Source organism: Pichia membranifaciens (assembly GCF_001661235.1).
Source record: "Pichia membranifaciens NRRL Y-2026 unplaced genomic scaffold PICMEscaffold_4, whole genome shotgun sequence".
NCBI classification, from domain to species: Eukaryota; Fungi; Ascomycota; class Pichiomycetes; order Pichiales; family Pichiaceae; genus Pichia; species Pichia membranifaciens.
Genome location: NW_017566985.1, coordinates 1,076,239 through 1,098,766, shown reverse-complemented (window position 1 = coordinate 1,098,766; position 22,528 = coordinate 1,076,239). Strand labels below are relative to the sequence as shown.

General features: G+C 49.9%; 10 protein-coding genes across 10 annotated transcripts; 7 read left to right on the top strand and 3 right to left on the bottom strand.

Moving 5' to 3' along the window:
- Positions 1 to 509: 509 nt before the first annotated feature.
- Positions 510 to 3,735, top strand: PICMEDRAFT_73483 (hypothetical protein; the record flags this gene model as incomplete). The annotated part of the gene is made up of 3 exons (XM_019164493.1): positions 510 to 1,118; positions 1,193 to 1,325; positions 1,661 to 3,735. 3 exons carry the CDS (start codon positions 510 to 512, stop codon positions 3,733 to 3,735), a joined length of 2,817 nt encoding a protein of 938 aa, XP_019017118.1.
- A 137-nt stretch (positions 3,736 to 3,872) lies between these two features.
- PICMEDRAFT_73482 (hypothetical protein) lies at positions 3,873 to 5,216 on the bottom strand (the record flags this gene model as incomplete). Its single annotated transcript, XM_019164492.1, has 1 exon — positions 3,873 to 5,216. The coding sequence occupies one exon, from the start codon at positions 5,214 to 5,216 to the stop codon at positions 3,873 to 3,875; it is 1,344 nt and encodes a 447-aa protein (XP_019017117.1).
- Positions 5,217 to 6,262: 1,046 nt separating this feature from the next.
- On the top strand, positions 6,263 to 8,989 carry PICMEDRAFT_73481 (hypothetical protein; the record flags this gene model as incomplete). Its single annotated transcript, XM_019164491.1, has 1 exon — positions 6,263 to 8,989. The coding sequence occupies one exon, from the start codon at positions 6,263 to 6,265 to the stop codon at positions 8,987 to 8,989; it is 2,727 nt and encodes a 908-aa protein (XP_019017116.1).
- Positions 8,990 to 9,045: 56 nt separating this feature from the next.
- Positions 9,046 to 10,047, bottom strand: PICMEDRAFT_73480 (hypothetical protein; the record flags this gene model as incomplete). Its single annotated transcript, XM_019164490.1, has 1 exon — positions 9,046 to 10,047. The coding sequence occupies one exon, from the start codon at positions 10,045 to 10,047 to the stop codon at positions 9,046 to 9,048; it is 1,002 nt and encodes a 333-aa protein (XP_019017115.1).
- A 393-nt stretch (positions 10,048 to 10,440) lies between these two features.
- Positions 10,441 to 10,920, top strand: PICMEDRAFT_59583 (hypothetical protein; the record flags this gene model as incomplete). The annotated part of the gene is made up of 1 exon (XM_019163376.1): positions 10,441 to 10,920. One exon carries the CDS (start codon positions 10,441 to 10,443, stop codon positions 10,918 to 10,920), a length of 480 nt encoding a protein of 159 aa, XP_019017114.1.
- A 961-nt stretch (positions 10,921 to 11,881) lies between these two features.
- PICMEDRAFT_27362 (hypothetical protein) lies at positions 11,882 to 13,894 on the top strand (the record flags this gene model as incomplete). The annotated part of the gene is made up of 1 exon (XM_019162493.1): positions 11,882 to 13,894. A coding segment is annotated over one exon (2,013 nt), but the record flags the coding sequence as incomplete, so codon positions are not given.
- Positions 13,895 to 14,094: 200 nt separating this feature from the next.
- PICMEDRAFT_73477 (hypothetical protein) lies at positions 14,095 to 16,086 on the bottom strand (the record flags this gene model as incomplete). The annotated part of the gene is made up of 1 exon (XM_019164489.1): positions 14,095 to 16,086. One exon carries the CDS (start codon positions 16,084 to 16,086, stop codon positions 14,095 to 14,097), a length of 1,992 nt encoding a protein of 663 aa, XP_019017112.1.
- Positions 16,087 to 16,778: 692 nt separating this feature from the next.
- PICMEDRAFT_12437 (hypothetical protein) lies at positions 16,779 to 17,753 on the top strand (the record flags this gene model as incomplete). The annotated part of the gene is made up of 1 exon (XM_019159926.1): positions 16,779 to 17,753. The coding sequence occupies one exon, from the start codon at positions 16,779 to 16,781 to the stop codon at positions 17,751 to 17,753; it is 975 nt and encodes a 324-aa protein (XP_019017111.1).
- A 311-nt stretch (positions 17,754 to 18,064) lies between these two features.
- On the top strand, positions 18,065 to 20,017 carry PICMEDRAFT_73475 (hypothetical protein; the record flags this gene model as incomplete). The annotated part of the gene is made up of 1 exon (XM_019164488.1): positions 18,065 to 20,017. One exon carries the CDS (start codon positions 18,065 to 18,067, stop codon positions 20,015 to 20,017), a length of 1,953 nt encoding a protein of 650 aa, XP_019017110.1.
- Positions 20,018 to 20,344: 327 nt separating this feature from the next.
- Positions 20,345 to 22,401, top strand: PICMEDRAFT_148612 (hypothetical protein). The gene has a single exon (XM_019160570.1). The coding sequence runs from the start codon at positions 20,672 to 20,674 to the stop codon at positions 22,271 to 22,273; it is 1,602 nt and encodes a 533-aa protein (XP_019017109.1). The 5' UTR covers positions 20,345 to 20,671; the 3' UTR covers positions 22,274 to 22,401.
- The last annotated feature ends 127 nt before the right edge of the window (positions 22,402 to 22,528 follow it).

The window sequence follows — 22,528 nt, the reverse complement described above, 5'->3', positions numbered from 1 at the left end:
GAGAGAGACAGAGACAACGGCGGCAGTGACGTGCCCCAATGCACAGTGTGTGCGGTGTACTTACCAGTGGGTGTGTGTGTGTGGCAACTGAAGTGGCTTTGGGTAGGAGCGCAGCCGGGCACACTGAGTGGCTGTCCGCAGTGTGCCGACGTGCGGTATAGTAAAGAGGACACAGTGCACAGTAGCGTGTGCAAACCATAGTGGGCGCCCTCGCCACCGGCCCACTGCGCACGGTGAAGGTGTTGCACTCTGTGTGGTGAGCTTTTGGGCGGGCGCGGGGAGGCGCGGGAGCGACGCGACGGCGACGCGTCGGCGACGCGTCGGCGGCCGGCGCAACGGCCCCGGATGCCGTGTTGACATGTCAACAAGGACCCCGTCCACCGCTACCGCTACCGCTACCCCCCTGCATCGAGGGGCCTCCATTTGAGACAGACTGCTGCTTCTTCTGCGGAAGAAAGACGTGTGTGCGGGTGCTGTTGGGGCCGGCTGGTCGCCCCACAGCCGCCACAATGCCCCAGCCCTACTACGTGTCTGCAATTGCCCAAGGCCCCGACTACGAGGTGCTCGACACCGACGACCATGCACACCCGTCCCTGCAGTCGAAGGTCGTCATTGTGGGCGACTCCGGGTGCGGTAAGACGTCGCTCTTCTCGTCGTACATCCGCGGGTCGTTCCCGCTGGCGTACGAACCAACGATCTTCGAGAACCACCGCACGTTTGTGAAACAGGTGCAGTCGAAAACGGTGCTCTCGGCAGACTTGTGGGACACGGCCGGACAGGAGGAGTACGAGCGGTTGCGCCGGTTGAGCTACCAGGACGCGGATGTGGTGGTGGTGGCCTACTCCGTGGATGCGCCCGAGTCGTTGCCGAACATCCACGAGGTGTGGGCGCCCGAGGTGATGACCTATGCGCCCCACGCCTCGATTGTCCTCGTCGGCCTCAAGGACGACATGGTGCACGCCGTCAGCCCGGCCCACGCGTACCAGGTTGCCGAGAGCATCGGCGCCGTGGCACACCTCGCCTGCTCCAGCATCCGCATGCACAACGTCAACGAGCTCTTCAACTGCGTCTTCAACACCGCCTACAACAAGGCCCGCATGAAGAAGCACCACAGCACCGTCGCCGGCAGCACCGGCGCCGGCGGCAGCACCAGCACCACCGACCCGGACAGCGCCTCCCCACCCTCCTCCAGAAGCAAGCGCAGCAGCTTTGCCCCAAAGAAGTTCAAGAAGAAGAGCAAATGTACAATCCTGTGATCACCGCCGGCCTCCCTCCACATCCACCGAACGCATCTTTTCTATGCATCTACCACTACGACTTCCACCGTTCTTACACACCTTCTTTAATTCACAACCGGAGACCCCCCTCAGTCTTGGCTTTTCTCTTCCTCTTCTCTTCTCTTCCTCTTCTTTTCTCCTCCCTTCTTTTCTTTTCCCTCTTTCTTTTTTCTGCTCACCCACTCCCTCTTCCATATACTCCTCTGTACGTGCATGTATATTACCTAGTTAGACCATATGGTGTATATCCCCCAACATATAACAGTCTCTGTAAAGTCTGCAATTCGAATTTCCCGATGCGGAAACTAAAAAACATGCTGAAATGCGAAAATGCTGAAAACAAAAACGTCCCCCGTTCTAAAAAAAGCCTACCGGAGAAAAAGAAAAGAAAGACTACTCTCTGTGCAAGGAGATCTTGAAAATCGTGAAAATCAAACAGGCATTTTTCCTCTGGCTAGACCCCAATGATGTCAGTGTCGCCCTCTATGAGGTATCTGCCATCCACCCTCCCTCGGAGCCTTCACCGACATATGGCCATCCGATGACAAAGCACTCGACTGTTCTCCTCCATGCTGCCAAGAAACTCAAATTTGTCCTGCTAGCTACGGCAACCCTTATCTGTTTCCTGTGTCTTCGTTCCGGAGAAAACCGCAAGCCAACGGTGGCCGAAACGATCCACAATCAAGCCTCTGTCGACTTCTTTTCCCCCGAACTGGCCTACAGACCCATTTACAAGGTCATTGAGGACTCTTATTCCGTGGAAGACTTCGCCAAGAAGCCGCTGGCTGAGAAATGCTACTTCTACTTCGAACGTTTGCACGCATACAACCCTAACTGGTGGACAAGTCCCAAACTCGGGACTGAGTATACCCACGAGAATTTGCAGAAGAGTGAGGACCTCGTCCACATGAACATCTACAACCACTGCTTCATGGGCAATGCCACCGGTTCCGACCCCACGGCCTATGAGAAGTTACATGTTCTATTCAACAACATAGACACTCGTGTGTATCCTTACCTCAGCGGAAAATTACCACTCTTCCAGCATTGGACCGGCAGCATCCATGTTGGGCCTCCACTGCTGGAGGCTTACCCGCAAAACGTTGCCGAGTCTGTCATTGATGAATCGACGTTCGCTTACGACCCTTCCCAGTTAAAAACCTGGGAATCTTCTTCCATCTATCCGAAGGATAAACCGTTTTGGAACCACTACAAAGATAAACTGAACAATGTTGGCATTGTTCTTTCAGTCAACGACGCACTAGTAGAAGAGACGATGGCGCTACTCAGTCTTCTTCGAACGCTCAACAACGAACTTCCCATCGAGTTTCTCCATAGAGGTGACCTTTCTTCTCTAAATAAATACAGGCTTTTTCAAGTGGCACGGGCAATAAAAGCCCCAACAACTCTATCGACTTTCCCAAAACAAGACATTTGGTTTGTGGATGTCTCATTCTGTTTGAGCGACAATTATCAGAATGAGTTCCCTAAATTCTTCAACAAGATGCTAGCTTATGGATTCAACAGCTTCAAGACTATGATCATGTTGGATACAGATGTGGTCTTGTTCCAGACTCCAGCCAGTCTGCTAGACACATCACAGTTTAAACAGAGTGGAACTTTATTTTTCAAAGATAGAAACGTCGACATGCATATGAGTGCTGCTTACATCGACTTTCTGAAAAACACATCACCAAATTACATCGACAGCTTCATCTTTGGATTAATCCCCGTCAGGAAAGAAACTTGGGAAGGTGAGTATTTTAAGGAAAGGTACTTCCATTATATGGAGTCTGGTGTCGTTGTTGTGAACAGAGATAAATACTGGAATGCAGTTATCCTCTCCCTCCATTTATCGTTCATACAGTCGACGATGATTGGAAGTTGGGGCGATAAGGAGCACTTCTGGGTGAGTATGCTTTTGTCCGGGCTGGATGATTACAAGTTTGACGATTACTGGACTGCGTCTGTGGGTAGCCCCATAAGAAATGAAGATGGAGTCAAATACCACAAAATATGCTCGGCACATCCTTCCCATGTACTTTCCGACAACAACGAACTCTCGTGGATCAATTCGGGCATCATCAATTGTCCGAAAGTTTCTCATCAGTTGGCCTCCAAAGATTTTGATCTTTTGAAGGAAATATCAAATCCACATGGCCGCAGCTTTGCAAATGTACAAGAGTTGGAGAAATTTTATACCACGCCTATTGCCTTTGACGCATTTATTATCCCGCCTCTTGCAAAGAATAATATTGGCAACTCCAACCTGGAAGACGGTAAGTATTCGAACTTGGGCTTGCAGCAGCTTTCTACCTGTAAAGGATACACGTGGTGCTCGTATGATACCATCGGCGAAGGGCAAACGCCAGAATGGAAGGGAATTTACAAGCACTTTACTGGGAAGCAAATACAGTGGTACAACTATATTGCTGAAAGCTACGTGAAAGCTTCATGATAAGCTTAAAAAAATGAAGGACCTTTTTTGATCTATTTCCGCTACTTAATTAAAAAAAAAAACATCATGGTATATCCGTCACAATTCGTGATAAGTTGTTTGTTTAATTCCCGCTTTTTAAAGATTCTTGCTCTCAGTTAGCTAGAATATGTTTCCGCTGCGTAACTTGGTAGTTTGGCCAGAGAGTTCATCATCCTCTCGTGCTCCTGAACCTTGTGAAGCATGGCGGTTTCATAATCGGGTAGACTATGCTGGTATTCATTGTCAACGGTAAGAAGGGTTACTGGCTCTGCCACCCTTCCCGCGAGTGCAGTCATTTGTGTTGGCTCTAAAGTGTTCACCGTTTCTGTAGAAGATGTAGAAGGGGAAGAGGATTGTGTACTGCTCAGTGCCGATGTTGTTGAGGCAGATCTCGAAGTAGGTTGTTCGAAAGGTGCTGGCTCTAAATAGTTAACGGTGGTGATATTACGGATGCCAACTTCGTCAGCTAATCTGTATAGCATATCTTGTGGCAACGTCAACGAGGAATCGGTTCCAGCATTTGGTTTTAAAAGACTCAAGTTCTTCTCAATCACTTTTTTCACGTTCTTCGAATTGGCCAGATAAGACTTAAGCTGCACCTGGCCCAATCCGGCTTTATTTGCCCACTTCCATATCATAAGGAAATCTAGCTCCGACATATTCTTCTTCTCTCCGTGCTTGACGCTCTGTCTGACGGTAGTTTTCATGCTATGAGTATTCAAAGAACTGTAAGAAGACGATGAGTGGGGAGATATTAGCTTTGCTAAGGTCTTCACGTCGTAGTGGTGGATGTTTGGGGTGACGTCGCAATCGAAAGAAAGTCCTATGTATTTTTCTATGGATCCGATAAAGATCTCGTTTGCTGCGTCGTACTTTCGCAACTGGGAAGCAACGTTCTTGTACGCCATTTTCGCCATCTCTAACCATTCGACATTTTTTCGTTTGAGGTTTTTCGTGATGAGTATATTGAGCATGCTGAAGCTGATAAACTCCTGTTTGAACCTCCTCAAAATCTGGATAAACTCCTCCGGTATCACCAAGTCTTTGTCTAGCGGAACGGTGACGCTCAAAAAGACGTTGTACTTGCCGTGTTTCTGGATGTGGTTGGTCAGGGCGACGACTCGCTGGAGAATCTCCCTTTTGAACTTGAACTGCGTGAAGTCCAGATCGATCCTCTGGATCTTGCAGTTCTCCCACAAGATGTTCAAATGCTGTTTCAGGAGGCAGGACGTGCGGTAGCTGGAGAACGAGCTATTAGAGACGCTGAATGAAAGCACCGAGTTGGCGTGGATGCGGTTCGGGAGCAAGGTCAAGTCGTTAATGTACTGCTGGATGTGGTAGAGGGTGAAGTACGACGTCGGCTGGATCTGGTACTGGATCGTGGGCGCTATTTTCGTCGGGTTATGGAACCGTGCGTCGTGCAGGTCTGCTGGACACACCACGGTCGTGAAAACTGTCATGCTTGTAGCTTAACCTTTGGCTCGGAGTGAAATATAGGCTAGACTGACGAACGTGGGGGTCTTCTGTGGTATATCTGAACAGACACAGCAAGGCAGAGTGAGGGTGAACGCGTGCACGGACCAGAAACCAAGCAAAAGAACGGAGACAGATGGAGATCTATATATGAAAAAAACGCACACTGCGTGACAATAAGTCAAGGGCAAAGTGCAAGGAGGGAAAAAAGGTGTTACACGCAAGGCACACAATGGGTAGAGAGGTCGGAGCATAAGGCTGAACTCTCCCCCCTCCCCCTCTCGGCCCCCAGCGACTCTCCTCTTCTCCTTCAAACTACCCATCACCGTCCTCTTCATCCTCCCTCTCCATCTCTCTTGTACTTGCTATCATATCCTTGTCATCCCCGATCTAGCCCTTTTGCCCTCCTTAGCGTCTCCGACACCTCCGATTTCTCGCAATCCGAGGTCGTTAAGCCAGAATGAGTCAGTTCCGGCCGGAAAAGCCCCCGGCGCGGTAATACGTCTCCCGAATTACCGCATTCGCACTTCCGAAAAAAACCGTTCGATGCGCCTCCAGCAAAGGCCTCGGCCGACGGTACCGCATTCGGTAAGCGAGCCGAGTGCTTACGTGTTCCGGTTACGTAAGCCCTGTTTTCCACGAATTTGCCCTTTTTTACGCGGCCACAACGCGTTTGGAGCAGGCAGGCCAGTTTCTCCGGCCCCGCTACCCCACATTTTTTCCTCCGCCAGGGCCCTCCTTTTTACTCCGAGCAATTTCGGGGCATTTCCCCATGCCTGGTCATGTTAGGGGAGGGGGAGGCGATTTTCTGTCACTCTTGACGGTGACGTGTGGTGGTGGTTTCGGGCAAACAGACTATGTGTGTGGTGTATAAATGCTGTGCAGTCTGTCCACTCGTTGATTCTGGCGCTTGGGTTTGCATCTACAGGACAGCTTGCAGAAGAAGAGCTTGAGTTAGATAAGCAATATAGTGTATATATATGTATATATATACATATACCAATAAGCAAACAAAAACGATAATTGAGCAACCATGTCAGAACAAGTATCTTTGAAGGGAAAGGTGGTAATCATCACCGGTGCTGGAGGGGGGCTAGGAAAGGTGTATGCGCACCAGTTTGCCTCTAGAGGGGCGAAGGTGGTGGTGAACGACCTCGGAGGCTCTTTGACGGGCTCGGGGAACTCCAACAGGGCAGCCGACGTTGTTGTGGAAGAGATCAAGAAAAGTGGCGGAACGGCAGCAGCAAATTACGACAACTTGGTGACCAACCCAGAGGGAATCCTACAGACTGCACTTGACAACTTCGGCACCGTGGACATTCTCATCAACAACGCGGGGATTTTAAAGGACTCCAGCTTCAAGAACATGACCGAGAAACAGTTCACCGACGTGTTGGACGTGCATCTCAACGGCGCGTTCAAGCTCACCAAGCTTTGCTGGGAGGTCTTCAAGGCGAAGAAGTACGGCCGGATCATCATGACTGCGTCGCCGGCAGGCTTATACGGCAACTTCGGCCAGGCCAACTACTCTTGCGCCAAGCTGGCGTTGGTGGGCTTCGGCGAGACCTTGGCAAAGGAGGGCTACAACAGCAATATCAAGGTCAATATCATTTCGCTATTGGCCAAGTCCCGGATGACCGAGACAGTCCTGCCTCCCGACGTGTTGAAAAAGTTGTCCCCCGAGAAGATTGCTCCGTTGGTGCTTTATTTGACCTCTGAGGAGTGTCCATCAACGGGGTCGATTTACGAGGTTGCCGCCGGCTTGTTTGCCCAGATAAAGTGGCAACGGAGCAGCGGCTTGTACCTTAACCCCTCCAGTGACACACTGACCCCAGAGGCAATTCTCCACAAGTTTAGCAAAATCTCGGACTTCAAGGACTCTGATTACCCAATCATGTTGAAAGACTACAACAACGTGTGGGATGTCACAAGCAAATTGGGTAAAAACGATCAGGGAAAAATTAAGATAGAGTCGTTAAGGGACAAGGTTGTGGTGATTACTGGTTCAGGTAACGGGTTGGGCAAGTCGCATGCCCTCTGGTTTGCCAAATATGGCGCCAAGGTTGTGGTGAATGATTTCAAGGACCCCTATTCCGTAGTCGATGAAATCAACAAGAGCGGGGGAACTGCAGTGGCTTCGAAACATGATGTCTACTCCGAGGCAGATAAAATCATCAAGACCGCTTTGGACAATTTTGGAACTGTTGACATTTTGGTCAACAATGCAGGGATTCTACGGGACCGCTCGTTTGCCAAAATGAGCCAGCAGGAGTGGGACCAGGTTATCCAGATCCACGTGTTGGCAACATACAGGTTGTGTAAGTTGGTCTGGCCAATATTCTTGGAGAAAAAGTCGGGCTACATCGTCAACACCACTTCAACCTCTGGGATCTATGGCAATTTTGGTCAAGCCAACTACGCATCTGCTAAGGCCGGAGTGTTGGCACTAACCAGAACGCTAGCTATTGAAGGAAGAAAGGCAAATATCAAGTGTAACGCCATTGCCCCACATGCTGAGACCGCCATGACCAAAACCATTTTCAAGCAGACCGAACTCAACAAGTTCTCTACTTCGCAAGTTTCACCAATGGTTGTTCTATTATGCAGTGAGGAGGTGGGTGGTATTACCGGCGAACTATATGAGGTTGGCGCAGGATGGATCGGCAACACCAGATGGCAAAGAGCCAAAGGTGCGGTCTCCCACGATGAACACATCACGCCAGAGTTTGTTCAAACAAGCTGGAAAGATATTACAGATTTTAGCGATGGCATAACTTTGAAATCTGCCGAAGAATCGTCAATTGCCATTCTAGAGTCTGTTGGAAGCGAAGACGAAGATGAGGACGACGAAGATAACGAAGATGACAATGAAAGTAAAGATGACACTGGCTCGTCTGATGAAGCCTACACGTACGACCACCATCAAGTCATCTTGTACAATATCTCGGTCGGTGCTACCAGCAAGGAGTTGAAGTATGTTTATGAGTCTGATCCAGACTTCCAAGTGTTGCCAACATTCGGCGTGATTCCATTCATGAACCAGGAGGATGGAGGTTTGAACTTTGATGACCTACTCGACAACTATAACCCTATGAAGTTACTACACGGAGAGCATTACCTGAAGGTGAACAAGCTCCCCATTCCAACAAATGGGAAGCTCACGACCAAGTCCTTCCCAATGGAGATCATCAACAAGGCTAAGGGAAGCAAGCAAAATGTGTTAATGAGATCCGGGTACAAGACTTTTGACGAAAACGGTGAGTTGCTATTCACTAACGTTGGCTCGTACTTTATCAGAGACTGCAAGACCCACAGTGGGAAAGACGAGGCTCCTGGGGGTGGTAAGGAGGGGATCAGCAATTTTTACAAGAAGGACTTTGCTGCCTCGGGCACGCCTGACTACGAGGGCCAGTTCAAGACCGACAAGGATCTAGCTGCTCTATATCGCCTCAACGGAGATTTCAACCCTCTTCATGTGGATCCTGTTTTTGCCAAAGGCGGCAACTTCTCGAAGCCTATTCTCCACGGCCTCTGTTTCTACGGGATCTCTGCCAAGCTTTTGGTCGACAAATTTGGACTTTTTGACGAGATTAAGGCCCGGTTTACGAGCTTTGTCTACCCTGGAGAGACCTTGAAGGTATTGGCGTGGAAGTCCGGACCAGTGGTGAAGTTCCAGACATGGGTAGTGGAGAGAAATGTCAAGGTCATTGACTATGCTGCCATCCATCTAGTGGAGGGTGGCCTTTCCTCTAAGTTATAGTCTGTATGTAGTTTTATGAGTGCAAGTGTTTAATTTATTTATCTGCTTCTAGAAATCTAACTGTGTTTGATACCGCTGTCCCAAACTTCGTTGAAATGCTCGCCCAGGAAGGACTGACTAAAGGTAAAAAGCCATGCATCGTCCTCTGCGGACGCCCCACTTTTAACAATCTGGTACTGGTTCCATGCAGCCATCAACTCCGGGATGCTGGAGACACCGAGCACGGTTTTACCCTTCTTCGGAAGCCATGCTCCGATGGCATACCGTGTAGCGAGATCCGCTAGGTCGACGTTGTGTTTCTCCTTCAACACCATGGCCAACTCGTTGCACCTGTCTTTGAGCGCCTGGCTCCCTGGGTGGAACGACCTTGTCTCTTGGTATCTGAGTAAAGACATGGAGAGGATGGAGGCGTTGTTGACGAGCTTCACGCCCGTATCGGCGAGGAACCGCCCGTAGTACGTGTCGAGCGTAGTGTTCTGCAGACACATGTTGCAGTAGCTCATGACAAGGTCAAGCTTGCCGATTTCCGGGTCGTCTTTCACCGTCTTGGCGACCGTGTAGAGGTAGTCGACTGGGTAACCCGAAACCCCGACCCATCTGATGAGGCCCTCAGCCTTCAGCTTCATGAGCGTCGCCAAGGCGCCGAGAGTCTCCTCGAGAGTCGTAAACTCGACGTCGTGCAAGAACACCACGTCAAGGTAGTCTGTCTGGAACCGCTGCAGCGAGCGGCGGACAGACTTCTCCACCCATTCGGGCGAGTAGTCGAACTCGTCCAACCGGATCCGGCCCACCTTCGTGCACAGGTAGTAGTTCTCCCGCACGATTTTCCCGTCAGCAGTCAACCTGGCCAGCGCATCACCCAGAAGCTCTTCAGAAGGTCCGTAGTATGGTGAAGTGTCAATGGCGTTGATGCCCAGCTTGAAGCTTGTCTCTAGCAAGTCGCAGATCGGCATCTTTGCTGGGTCGTCATTGTACTGAACGTTGAACACTGCCCCGCCCAAAATCAGCGGGGAGATCTCGTTCATGTCGTTCAACTTCTTTTGCAGACTGAGTGACATGCCTCCGGATCTTCTATGTTGTCTACCTGTCCATCAAGACGGCTCAGGACGTCTTTAGTCCACCCAGTGTTCTTCTGAACGCCTCCGCCTCCGATTCATGTTTCCGTCCAGGCGGCGCGGCTGGTTTTGCTAGGGCCGGTCCTTCTGGCGACGGGCCACAAAAGGCTGTCTGGATGGGAGAACAAGAAGAAGGGCAGCTTGGGGCTGGCGGAAAGAGAAGAGAGTAGAAGCCATTGAGAGTCCAAGAAGCAAAGCGATGCCACCTAAGAGATACTTCAAGAAAAAGGCACCGGAGACGGCCACTAGCGGCAGTGCGCCTGCCGAACAGCCGCAGATCCAGTTTGACGTGAGTAGGACGAAACAAATGTCGACGTGACGTGATGGGATACTAACATGCAGACAGCAGCCCCTCCTCTGTGGAGAGACACACTTCCTCTGTGCGTGCAACAGTTGGGCGTAGAGAAAAAAAAGGTAACGGTCCGGAAGTTCAAGAACATGAAGTTGATCGACATCCGGGAGTACTACCAAAAGGACGGCAAGTGGCTCCCGGGCAGCAAGGGGCTCTCGTTGACGGAGGACCAGTGGAACGTGCTGGTGTCAAAGATGGTCGACATTGGCGAGGCGTTGGTCAAGATCGACGACAAGGAGCAGTTCAACGTCATGAAGGCCGCTTTGGACCGCAAGCAGCAGCAACAGAAGGAGGACGAGGAGGCCGAGGAGTACGAGGCCGACAGCAAGGACGATGCCTCTGCGGCCGCAGTTGCTGCCGCAGCTGCCGACGAGGATGAGGACGACGAGGACGAAGACATTGGCGACGTCGAGTTCGAGGACGTCAGCGAGGCCCCTGCCCAGAAGAGGGTCAAGACTGAGTGAAGGGCCCCCGCCGGCCTTTCGCCACACCACCCCCCACTGTATAGCAACTATACAGACAGGCAGACAAGCTCTTGGCTCTCTGCACCGCCCCTCCACCCCGACATGTGTAACACAATGCCATCCATTCGCCGTAGCAAACAGGGCGGTGTTTCTCCGATTCATGTTCTCACCCCCGACAGGAGGAGCGTTTCCGTCTTTCTCGGGCTCTACCAGAAGAGAACAAGAGGGACAGACGGCGGTCAATAGGGGGCTCCTTTAGTCCTCTCGGGCCGGTCTGTGAAGGAAGGTAGTCTGAGAGGCACACACAAGAATCCATCTGATGAGCTCGAACATGCTGCACCGCAACAGTGGCTCCAGGAGCCCCTCGGGCTGGAGGTCTGGTGACAGGGAGAGCCGCAAATCCATTGATTCGTCCATCTCCAGCGACCGACACCACCACCACACATCCGGGACGCATCCGGACGAAGTGCTGGACGCCATGGGTCTGATCCACGACGACTCCGGCAGCTCGTACATTGACAGCTACATCCATGGCGCAGATTCCTCGGCATACAACGACCATAGACGGTATTCGGACATCAAGCCGGACCAGAAGATGATGAGGCCTGTGAGAACGCAGGAGCCAGCCTCGGCGACTTCAGTATCCTCCGCAGGTACCAGCAAGAACCACCACCAGCCGCAACAGCAGCAACAGCAGCAGCTGAACGATGCCTTCACACAGCAGTCGAAGTTGCTCTCGCATGAAAACGACCGTCGAGGCATGCAGCCGTCTGACCACCATGACTACGGCAGCACCATGCCCTCCTACCAGAACAAACACTCGACCCCATTTCCTGTCCCAAACAGCATGCAGAACAATCCGTTTTTGAAGAAGACGCCCTTCCCCCAGAGAAATCTTCTATCGCAATCGGCGCCTCTCTCCATGGCCTCGGACACCTACACGGATTCGAAGAGGGAGGAAAACTCGATATACGCCTCGTCAAACCCTTCATCGAGAAGAAACTCTGAGGCGTCTTCATTGAACGACGTGTGCTTCCCTGTGGACTCTCTGGACGAAGTGGACCGCTCGAAACGGTGGCCTAATCTATCAATCTTGGAGGAGTTTGCTCGTGAAGAGCTTGAAGATATGAAGAGACCACGGTCGACGTCGACCAGCCAGAGGTCTTTCTCTCCTCTAGACGAAAGCAACGTGAACTTCCAGTATCCGATAATATCAAATGTGGATTACGGAGACACGGAGCCCCTAATTGTGTCCACCAATGAGGAAATAGATCCGATCAACGGACGTCTAAGACCGAAGAAGAGAACACCATGGAGGAAGCCAGCTTTCATCACGAAGCATGACAAGATGACAAAATTCAGATTTACATATTTTAGGGAAGATATTTCAGACACTATTCACTCGCCAACTATATCCGGACTGCTTCACAACGGCAGGAAATTTGAAGACCTCTTCTCTCCTTCCCACTATGGAGCAGTCGATACTATACCGGAAGAAAGGGAGGTTGCGAACAAAATGCACAATATTTCGAACCTTCCCATTGTTGCATCCACACTGACTAACTTAACACAGGAAACTACAACATCGGCTAACACAGCTTTGAACTCCTCCCAGTCGACCAAAAGCTATGTCCAGCCGTTCTGGTTAGATGTCTTGAATCCAACTGAAGACGAAATGAAAGCTATCTCTAAAACTTTTGGTATTCACCCGTTAACTTCAGAGGATATATTTTTAGGTGAAGCCAGAGAAAAAGTCGAGCTTTTTAAAGACTACTACTTTGTTTGTTTTACGTCCTTTGACGTTGAAGAGGAACACCAAAGACGCAAGCAGGCTATAGAAAAGGCATTTGCGGATGCGATGGAAGAAGAGGAGCAGAAAGCACAGAATGAGCGGCCATTTTTCTTGAGAATGATGCAGAAAATGAAACATAGCTCCTCAACTTCAGGGAGCTCCGGTAATTCCATCCATTCTAACAATTCCAAAAAATCAAAGAGATCCAAATCTGCTACTTCATTGACCTCGAAAAAGATGAAAAAGAAGAAATACAACAAAGATGAACTCATCCCACTAACCATGTATATAGTGGTCTTCAGAGACGGAGTAATCACTTTTCATTTCAAGCCAACTCCGCATACCGGTAATGTCCGTCGTCGTGCAAGACTATTGAGAGATTATTTGACTGTGACTTCGGACTGGGTGGGCTATGCGTTGATTGATGACATCACAGATGCATTTGCACCGTTGATAGAGTCGATAGAAACAGAAGTCAATTCAATTGAAGATGAAATCATAACGATGCAATCGGGCGATAAATCCGACGAAAGTGAATCGGAAGACGAAGTTGAAGATATAGTAAGTGAAGATCCGTATTGGATCAAAGTCAAACGGAGAAATTCAAACATTGCCGGAGATGGGGCTTCCTCCTACTCCAAATCAATATCTACTTCGAGCTCCAGTTCTGTGGATACCAAGGTAATAAGCTGGAAGAAAAAAGGTGACATGTTGAGGAGAATCGGTAATTGCAGACGAAGAGTTATGTCATTACTCAGACTTCTAGGTTCCAAGGCAGATGTTATCAAGGGTTTTTCAAAAAGATACAACGAGCAATGGGAAGTTGCACCAAGATCAGAAATTGGTTTATATTTGGGGGATATCCAGGATCATATTGTAACCATGGTACAAAACTTAAATCATTACGAGAAATTGTTGGCACGTTCACATTCGAACTATCTAGCTCAGATTAACATTGACATGACCAGGGTCAACAACGATATGAACGATATTTTAGGAAAAATCACGATTTTGGGTACGATTGTTTTGCCACTGAACATTGTCACCGGCTTGTGGGGCATGAATTGTCTTGTTCCTGGACAGGATCGGGATGATTTGCAATGGTTTTGGATGATATTAAGTGGGATGTTTGCTTTCTCTATCACATGTTACTATTATGTCAAAAAAATACTGAACGTGGTGTAATAAGGTTACAGAAAATAGCGAATCATATAGGCTGAACATTTACGGTATTTAAATTAACCTTTTTGTTCATCAATTACATATATCAGATATATAGGTCTAAAAGTTATGATTGAATAGCCTCCGATTTTGGAGATTTTATCTAATCTGTGAAGAAAAAAATTGTGATCATAGAATGTGCTTGTTGCGCCCTTATTATACTATATTTCCACTAAATAGTTACTTGGAACCAATCCTGAATCGCTTGAATTGAGATTCTCCGCAAACCACCAACCGTCGGATTGTTTGTGTAGCACTAAAAGAATATCTCTCTTCTTGAATGAAAGTTCCTCCTCTATTGCTGCGGTGTAGTTGTATTGTGCCTTGGTGTAACTTATCACAGGGTATCCTTCAGATGAATGGGATGGTAGCTCACTCAGGCTTATGTGTCTATTTTTCAGATTCATTTGCGACTTCGATTTCCTCATGCTACTAGATATCTGTCTTTGAGATGGCCTCAGTAGCGAGTTCTTCTGGTTCTTGATCATCAACGAGTTGTGGCTGATAATTCTCATTGCGTCAGTCTGGTTATTATCATTAGTACTGGTTTCAGTGTCAAGATGCCTCTGCCCCGTTGCAGTGTTTGGAAGAAGTTGTCTAAACTCAAACTTTTTACTGTTCTTACTGGCCATATCCATACCTGGAGACTCGTTGAAAGCATTTTTCATAATATTGGCAAAGGAATTATGCTTGTCCTTTTTCGTGCTATTCTGCTTTGCAGGAGACATGGATTCACGTAGATACTTTTCCTTTTTCGTGGCGTCTTCCTTTAATGGAGACATCGATTCCCGCATTTTGTCCTCATTTCTCAAATTAATCAACGCATTTCTTATTGGGTTATTATCATCTTTCAGACCACCAAGCTCATAATTGTCATCCTTGTCCTTATTACTGTCACTGTTAATCTTCTTGTAATGCAGAATCTGGTCATTCAAACTATCCGTGAAGCTATGAGATGATATACTGGTTCGGGTAGTAGGATTCGAGTAGTCTGACATTGTCTGGTACGTACTTGGTTCGGATATCGATTTGGCATCATTTGGGTCGGGCTTATTTATTTTCATCTGCGACACTTCCTTCTGGGCTTCCTCCTGCAGTTTGTTGAACGTTTCCTTTGATTTTCCTATGAAAGAAAACGCCGTTTCCCCTTGTTCGGTGGATTTTGGAGGTGGGTTTCTTCTCTTTTGTCGTATTTCTTTCTCTTCCGTCACCTTCTCACGTATACTTGGTATCTCTAGAATATCAAATTTTTTGGAAATCTGCTCATGGACAGGTCTTGTTTCGTTTTTGGCAAAGTCCACGAATTTCAATGGAGCCAATAATTCATGCCCAGTAGAATTTTCATCCACAAAATAGTTGATGTCTTTCCGTGCACTACAGTCCTGTAAGGAGACTCTTATATTTTCAGCGAACTGGTCCTCTTCGACACAAAACAAGCTGAGAATGTTTGCAAACTCCCACAGGTTGGATTTGAGGAACCTTATTCGTTTTTCCTCTGCAGCTTGCCATTCGTTACAGGTATCCCACCATAGCGTGAGCCAGGCGTCCAGTTTTTCGTTGTATTTGTTCACCAATTCCCAGTTTTCCTCTCTTATTATCAACATTTTTGTTTTCATTGCTGAGAGCTTTTGCTCGAGTTTCTCCGCCTCGATGTTATCTAGCGTCATTCTTGTCCTTTTCAACGAGCTCATCGACGACCACAGGTCTTCGTATTTGTCACTTTTCGATCCACACTTGTTTCTCAGCTCTGTCAACTCGTTCCACGACTGTCTGATTTTCGTCTCCACCACCTTTTCTCTTGCTTTCCTATCGCTGACCAGCTCCAGCAGCGGTTGTTGAAGCGCATCCTGTATCCTTCTGGCCTGCAAAGAGTGTGATTCTGAAACTCTCAGACACTGGTCCTGGAAAACATTGATGCTTGTTTTGAGTGTCCCTGCGTTTTCGTGTTTGGGGAGCTCGAGACGGTTGAGCAAGGTGTTGAATCTTCGTGAGTAGTCGTTCTCTAGGTGCATGAACTCTTTGTAGAAGGAGGACAGGGAGTTCAGAGTTTTTGTGGCCTTTTCATTCTGGAGCATCAACACCTCCTGGGGAGAGGAGTCCACGGACCAGAAAGACCTAGCATAGAGTTGCTCCGCTGGAATCGCTGTCGCCATTGGTTTGTTTTACCTGCAGAAACGTTCGAAACTTCTCCTTCGACCAGGACAATACTGCAAACCCGACAGGAAGCTGGAGAAAGAGAACAATCAGCAAAATAGACCGATCAACGACATAAGCGAAAAGTCCCTAGTACCAATGCACGTAATATATATTTACGGGGAACACTATTTTGCATTCCTTTATCTCATGTGGCCCATAACGAAATCCTGGAACTCGATGTTTCGGTACGTCTCGTGTGTTTACAATTGTCCGAAAACAGCAATTCGGTGTTCGTTTTTTCTTCTCCGGTGTCTCACCCGGGTCCGAGCGTCCTCCTCCCTTTCCAGCGCTCTTTATTTTGCACTTCTTGGCGCCCTACTGCCGTATATTCTTTACTGGGGTCTGCTGAACACCAGTCTAATGGTCGTCTGCATTCGTCCAAGTCTTACTCACATCGGTCTGGGATGTGTTTCAGGCCTCGGAAAGCCAGACTGGCCCCGGAAGCAGGCGCCACTTTGAAAAACTCTATGGCGCGGCCCAATTAGGCCGATCAGCGCGATTTTCGGCTGGAAAGGCCCTGACGGCGGCTGAAGACAGAGACAAGACATGGGGTCGGGACACGGAGAGGAGGCTCTGCAGTGGGGGTTGGAAGGCATTGCGGAGACTGCAGAGACTGCAGAGACCAGCAAACAGTGACAAAACGAACAGGATGAGTGAAGAAGACCTGACTAAGGAGCAGAAGCTAGAGGCGGCTAGAAAGAAGTTCGAGGAGTTGAAGAAGAAGAACAAAAAGGGGAAGAAGAAGGGAAAGAAGAGTGGCAGTGGTAAGAAGGAGGACTCTGATGTGCTGGACGACGACGCCACGAGGGACGAGGGTGAGGAGAACGAGGAGAATGGGGAGAAGGCAGAGAGCGGGGAGGCTGCAGCAACTGAGGGAGAAGCAGCAAAGGCCACGAGCGAGGAAGAAGGAAACGACGACGTGGACGTGGACGTGGACGTGGACGCTGCAGAGAAGCCCGCCGAGGCTGCGGAGCGTATAGAAGAGTCATCGGCCGAAAACACAGCGGAGGCTGGGGCTCCAGCGGCGGAGAAGACGGAGGTGGCGGAGGTGGCGGCTGCCGAAAGTGGTGTAGACGGAGAAGCAGCCGCCGAGCCGTCGCAAGACGCTCCTGCGGAGGAGGCACCGCTTGAGTCCATCCTCTCGAGCAGCGGAAATGGTGAGTCCACCTTTTTGACCAGCAGTCTGCAGTCGACGGTGGCGGAGCTGCAGGCGGAGGCGGCCAAGCTACGGGAGGAGGTCAGAACACTCAAGGCGGAAAACGTGGACCTGAAGCTCATGAACTCGGACCTCGAGATAGAGCTAGCGGCCTCGCAGAACGCACTAGAGACCCAGAAGGCGCAGATGGAGCGCCTCACACAGCAGATGCGTACGGCCCGGGTCGACCCAGCGCAGCACGCCAAGTCCGGCGACGAGGAGGACGGCGTCTCGGTGCTGAGCGGAACAGAGTACTTGACCCACGCCACGTCCAGCTTCCAGAACCTAACCAGCTTCAACATCAACAACAACTCGCAGGACTACATGGACATAGTCGACCTGAAGGAGCGGTTGGCCCAGTGGAAAGGGTGGAACATGGACATGCACGGCTGGAGGTCGATAGGGATGGGGCCCATCGTGGATATATAGAAAACATACCTTTATATACTCTTCCTGTGCAGTCTGGCGGTAATGAAGACATCCAGCCTGACATCCCGACGTAGCCGGTGTCCAGGGGAAGTGTCTAGCCCTCTCGAGGACACTGGGTATCTGCATATCCCAGCTTCGGCACCCGGTGTACGTAATCGCGCAGAGTGATACCGCAGTCAAAACGGTTCGCATGTCTTCGATGCCTCCGTGAACAAGACCGGTAAAGTGGTAAAAAAAGGAGAAGTAGGTAGGCGAAGAGTGTATCTAGGTTAGTTATCGGTATAATTACATCTTGACAAGACCACCAAGCCATGCTGTCTGTATCAAGAAGAGTTTTGACGAGAAACTCAGTGAGATCGGCCCTTTTGCGCCCTTGCGCAAATGCGAGATTGAACTCAACGGCAAATTCGCCGGCTAAAGTGATTGGTATTGACTTGGGGACGACGAACTCGGCGGTGGCGATTGTCGACCAGCTTACTAAGGAGCCGAAAATATTGGAGAACAGCCAAGGGGCACGCACGACTCCTTCGATCGTTGCGTTCAGCCCATCCGGGGAGGTGCTTGTTGGAGAACCGGCGAAAAGACAATGGGTGATCAACCCTACAAACACGTTCTATGCCACGAAGCGGTTGATCGGAAGGAAGTTTGCCGACGAAGAGGTGCAGACAGATGCTAACCTGATGCCGTATACAATTGTTGCCGGAAGCAACGGAGATGCGTGGCTAAGCACTACGGTCGGCGAGAATCTTCAGTATTCGCCTGAACAGATTGCCGGACTCATCCTCAAGGAGATGAAGAACACGTCGGAGAAGGCGTTGGGCCTGAAGGAGGGGGAGATGAAGAATGCGGTGGTTACGGTGCCGGCGTACTTCAACGACTCGCAGCGGCAGGCTACGAAAACGGCAGGCGAGTTGATCGGTCTCAACGTTGTCCGTGTGCTCAACGAGCCGACCGCAGCCGCCCTAGCGTACGGTTTGGGCAATAACAATGATGGTGTATGTGCCGTGTACGATTTAGGTGGAGGCACGTTTGACATCTCCATCTTGGACATCGACGATGGGGTGTTTGAGGTGAGAAGCACTAACGGAGACACACACTTGGGCGGCGAGGACTTCGACAACCTGTTGGTCCAGCGTATATTGGACGCCTTCAAGGAGGACACGGGTGTCGATCTCAACGGCGACATAAACGCAATCCAGCGGGTGCGTGAGGCTGCAGAGAAGGCCAAGATCGACTTGAGCCATGTGAAGAAAACCACGATCGACTTGCCCTTCATTACCAAGACACAGAGTATCAGTCTGGAGTTGACGGAGGATGAACTCGACGAGCTGAGTCTGCCCTTGATCCAGAAGACGTTGGGGCCGATCAAGAAGGCTTTGAGCGATGCCGAGATCGAGAAGGACGAGATCGACGAGGTCATCTTGGTGGGCGGGATGACGAGGATGCCGAAGATCAGGAAGGTCGTTGGCGACTACTTTGGCAAACAAACCAACACACAGGTCAACCCGGACGAGGCGGTTGCCCTTGGTGCCGCGATCCAGGGTGCGGTGCTCTCCGGCAGCGTCAAAGACGTGTTGCTTCTCGACGTGACCCCGTTGACCTTGGGCATCGAAACCTACGGCGGCCTCTTTTCTCCCTTGATCCCTCGAAATACTACCGTGCCCTGCAAGGTCAGCCAGACATACTCAACAGCCGTCGACGGCCAGAACTCCATCGACGTGAACGTCTACCAGGGCGAGCGGCCGCTCGTCTCGGACAACAAGCTGATCGGCAAGTTCAAGCTCACGGACATCCCTGCGCTGCCGAAGGGCGTGCCCAAGATCGACGTGCTTTTCGACATCGACGCCGACGGCATCATCAAGGTGAGCGCCAAGGACCAGGACACGGGCAAGGTGTCGTCGATCACCGTCTTCGGGAAGAGCGGCATGAGCAAGACCCAGATCGACGAGCTAGTCAAGAAGAGCAAGGAGACGACGAAGGAGGACCAACAGAGAATCAGCTACTTGAAGCACGTGAACAATCTCGAGTTGATCTGCTTTGACACCGAGCAGGCCCTCAAGGACTGGGGTGCCCACCTCGCCCGCCCGGACGTCGACAGTCTCCAGAGACACATCGACATCGTCAAACGCATGATTGCCGACTCCCGCAGCGGCGACCTTTTCAACGTCGACCTGATCCAGGCCGCCCAGGAGGAGATGAAGCACGAAACCCTCGACGTCATCACCCGTGCGGCTGAGCACAGCCGGCACCAGAAGAAGGCCTGAACAATCTGCATTTTCCTTTGTTCCCTCTGTACATATCTGTAAACCCGACACAACATCATCTTCAACACCTATCTGCGACTCGCATTCTGTCGTGCCGCGACGCTTCCGCTTGTCGCGGTTTCCGACACGCGCCGCTGTTTGCGCTTTTCCCTTTGCAGCGATTCCCGGCCTGGCGTCAACAGATCGAGTGCTGGACGGTGTCCCGTTTGCTGGCGAAACAGGACATGGAAGTAAGAGACGGATGGGTGTACAGACGGAGAGACAGATTAGCGTGGCTGTGGAACGTTGGAGCCAATCACTCGCTGCTGAAATTGCTGGTCTTGCATCGATATCTTGGACGGCACACACAGACACGTCTGCCTGCTGCGTTCTCTACAGAATACGCCCCCAACACGCAAACAAACACTCACACAGCCCAGACAACAGGACCCTCTCGTCACTTGGGTCGTTTTTTTCTGCCTGTTTTTCCAGTCACACGAAGCAACAAAGCCGCCGGCAAGTTCACAGCCCTGAGATAGTGCCACGTACTAGCTTCACAGAGGCCTCTGCAAGAATACACAAGTACGCAGGAACACAGACAAGCACATACAGCATACAAAAGCATCCAAGCATCCGAAAAGTCTCTGCTATCAAGGAAAAAGAAAAAGCATCATCATGTATAGACACTCCAATCAATCTGCCGGCTCTGCTGGGTCCGTGGGTAGAAGAATCTCCACCAACAACCCGTTCCGTTCGGCGTTGCTGCAGGAGGGAAAGGCCAGAGACAGAACTCTCTCCGGCTCGGGCTCCACAAGCGTCGAGGACGCTCAGTACGCAAACTGGTTGGACCGGCGTATAGAAGAAGAGCATCGTGACGAGCATAGAAGAGACAGCTACTTGTCCAACGACGATGACTACAACGACGACGCCAGCTCTTTCATAGAGGGGGACGAAATAAACTTTATCAACCCGCAGACCAGCAGGTCTCGTTCCTCGTCTAAGCCTCTGAACCTTAGAACCTCCAGCGACAACTCCATCCAGAGACCGTCGGGCAACCCGTTTGCGCAACCTTCCAGATCAGAGCGTAGCAACTCAGGAACAAATACCCAAGCCCCAATGAGGTCCTATCAACGGGGTCAGCCAGAAAAGACGAAAAAGGATGCCTATGGTGCTCCGCCCCCTCCTCCATACGACGAAGTGGTAGGGAAAAAATACGCCAAAAACAACTACCCTAGAGATGAGAAAACACCATATGCGGTTGATGCCAACCCGTTCCCTGTTGAAGACAGCCACGAGGGTGCTCCTCGTCGGGCCAAAACCATAAGCTCACGTCGTGCAGCCCCTCCTCCTCCTCCGGCCCACACCAAGCCTAGATTGAATCCAGATACCATGACTAACACGACAACTACTAGAATTATGTCAGATGGAAGGGTGAGATCCAAAAGTACCGGCGAGCCTTCACCGCGGGCGTACGATGAATCACGTCGTAGCAGACATCGTCAATCTCCAAGAACAGATGACCATATGGAACCTCGTGGCCAGCGTAGTTTGGGTCATCATCATCACCACCATCACCATCATCATCAAGACTATGAGAGAAGCCGGGATAGATACTACGACAGAGACTATGACAGAGACTATGACAGAGATTACGAGAGAGATCACGATAGACCGCGGAGATCAGGTACTCGGAAGAAGTTTATTCAAGAACGGTCCAAAAATTTGGACACAATAGACAGGTTGGATGTCACAGGTTTCTTTGGAGGTGGTAAGTTCCACCATGATGGACCTTTCGACGCATGTACTCCACAGCGTAATAAAGATGCCAAGGTCGCTCCTGTTGACGCCTTCCCGATCGATGGTCCCAACAACTCCATCAAAGGTATGGCGCCGGGCAACTCTAAGGATGAACAATACGATATGGTGTTTGGTATCGATAAAACGACACAAGATGATACAACCTACCCTGTGGAAAGTGGCAAAGCCAGGAGTAACTCCGGCTCAGATTTACTGAAAAGAGGTTACACTAATGGTACAGTTGTCAAACGAGCAGATACGGAAGATTTAGAGAGCTTGGTCCCTGGCGCAAAAGAGCCAGGATTAACCCAAGTCGATGCAGCAGCCACTGATAAGTTGCACGGAGATACCACTCTAGGCTTAGGTAGCAGTACATTTATGGATGGTGCCCCTGCTTATGGTGCAAGATCTTCAAGTGGCGGAGATTTGCAAAGAAAGAAAACATTTTTAGGCAGGATGAAAACCATTGTCAGAAAATAAACTTCAATTGATATACCTTTTTGTTTTTATTTCAAGCTTTACTATGATTCCTCCTCTCAAATATTTTGTATAGTCTGTTTTCCTTTTCTCAGTTCCTTTTCCTAAAATACATGATTTTTCTCTTGGTTTTTTATATCTCCTTTTTTCTCTAGAAGGGTATTACATTTCATGTATTACCTATCTTTAAATATACTATTTACATCGATCTTTTTAAGTGTACAAATCTAAGTCGTAATAATCACATAAAGTATGAAA

Coding starts and splice junctions, on each gene's coding strand:
- PICMEDRAFT_148612 (XM_019160570.1), top strand. CDS start 20,672: ATGTATAGACACTCCAATCAATCTGCCGGCTCTGCTGGGTCCGTGGGT.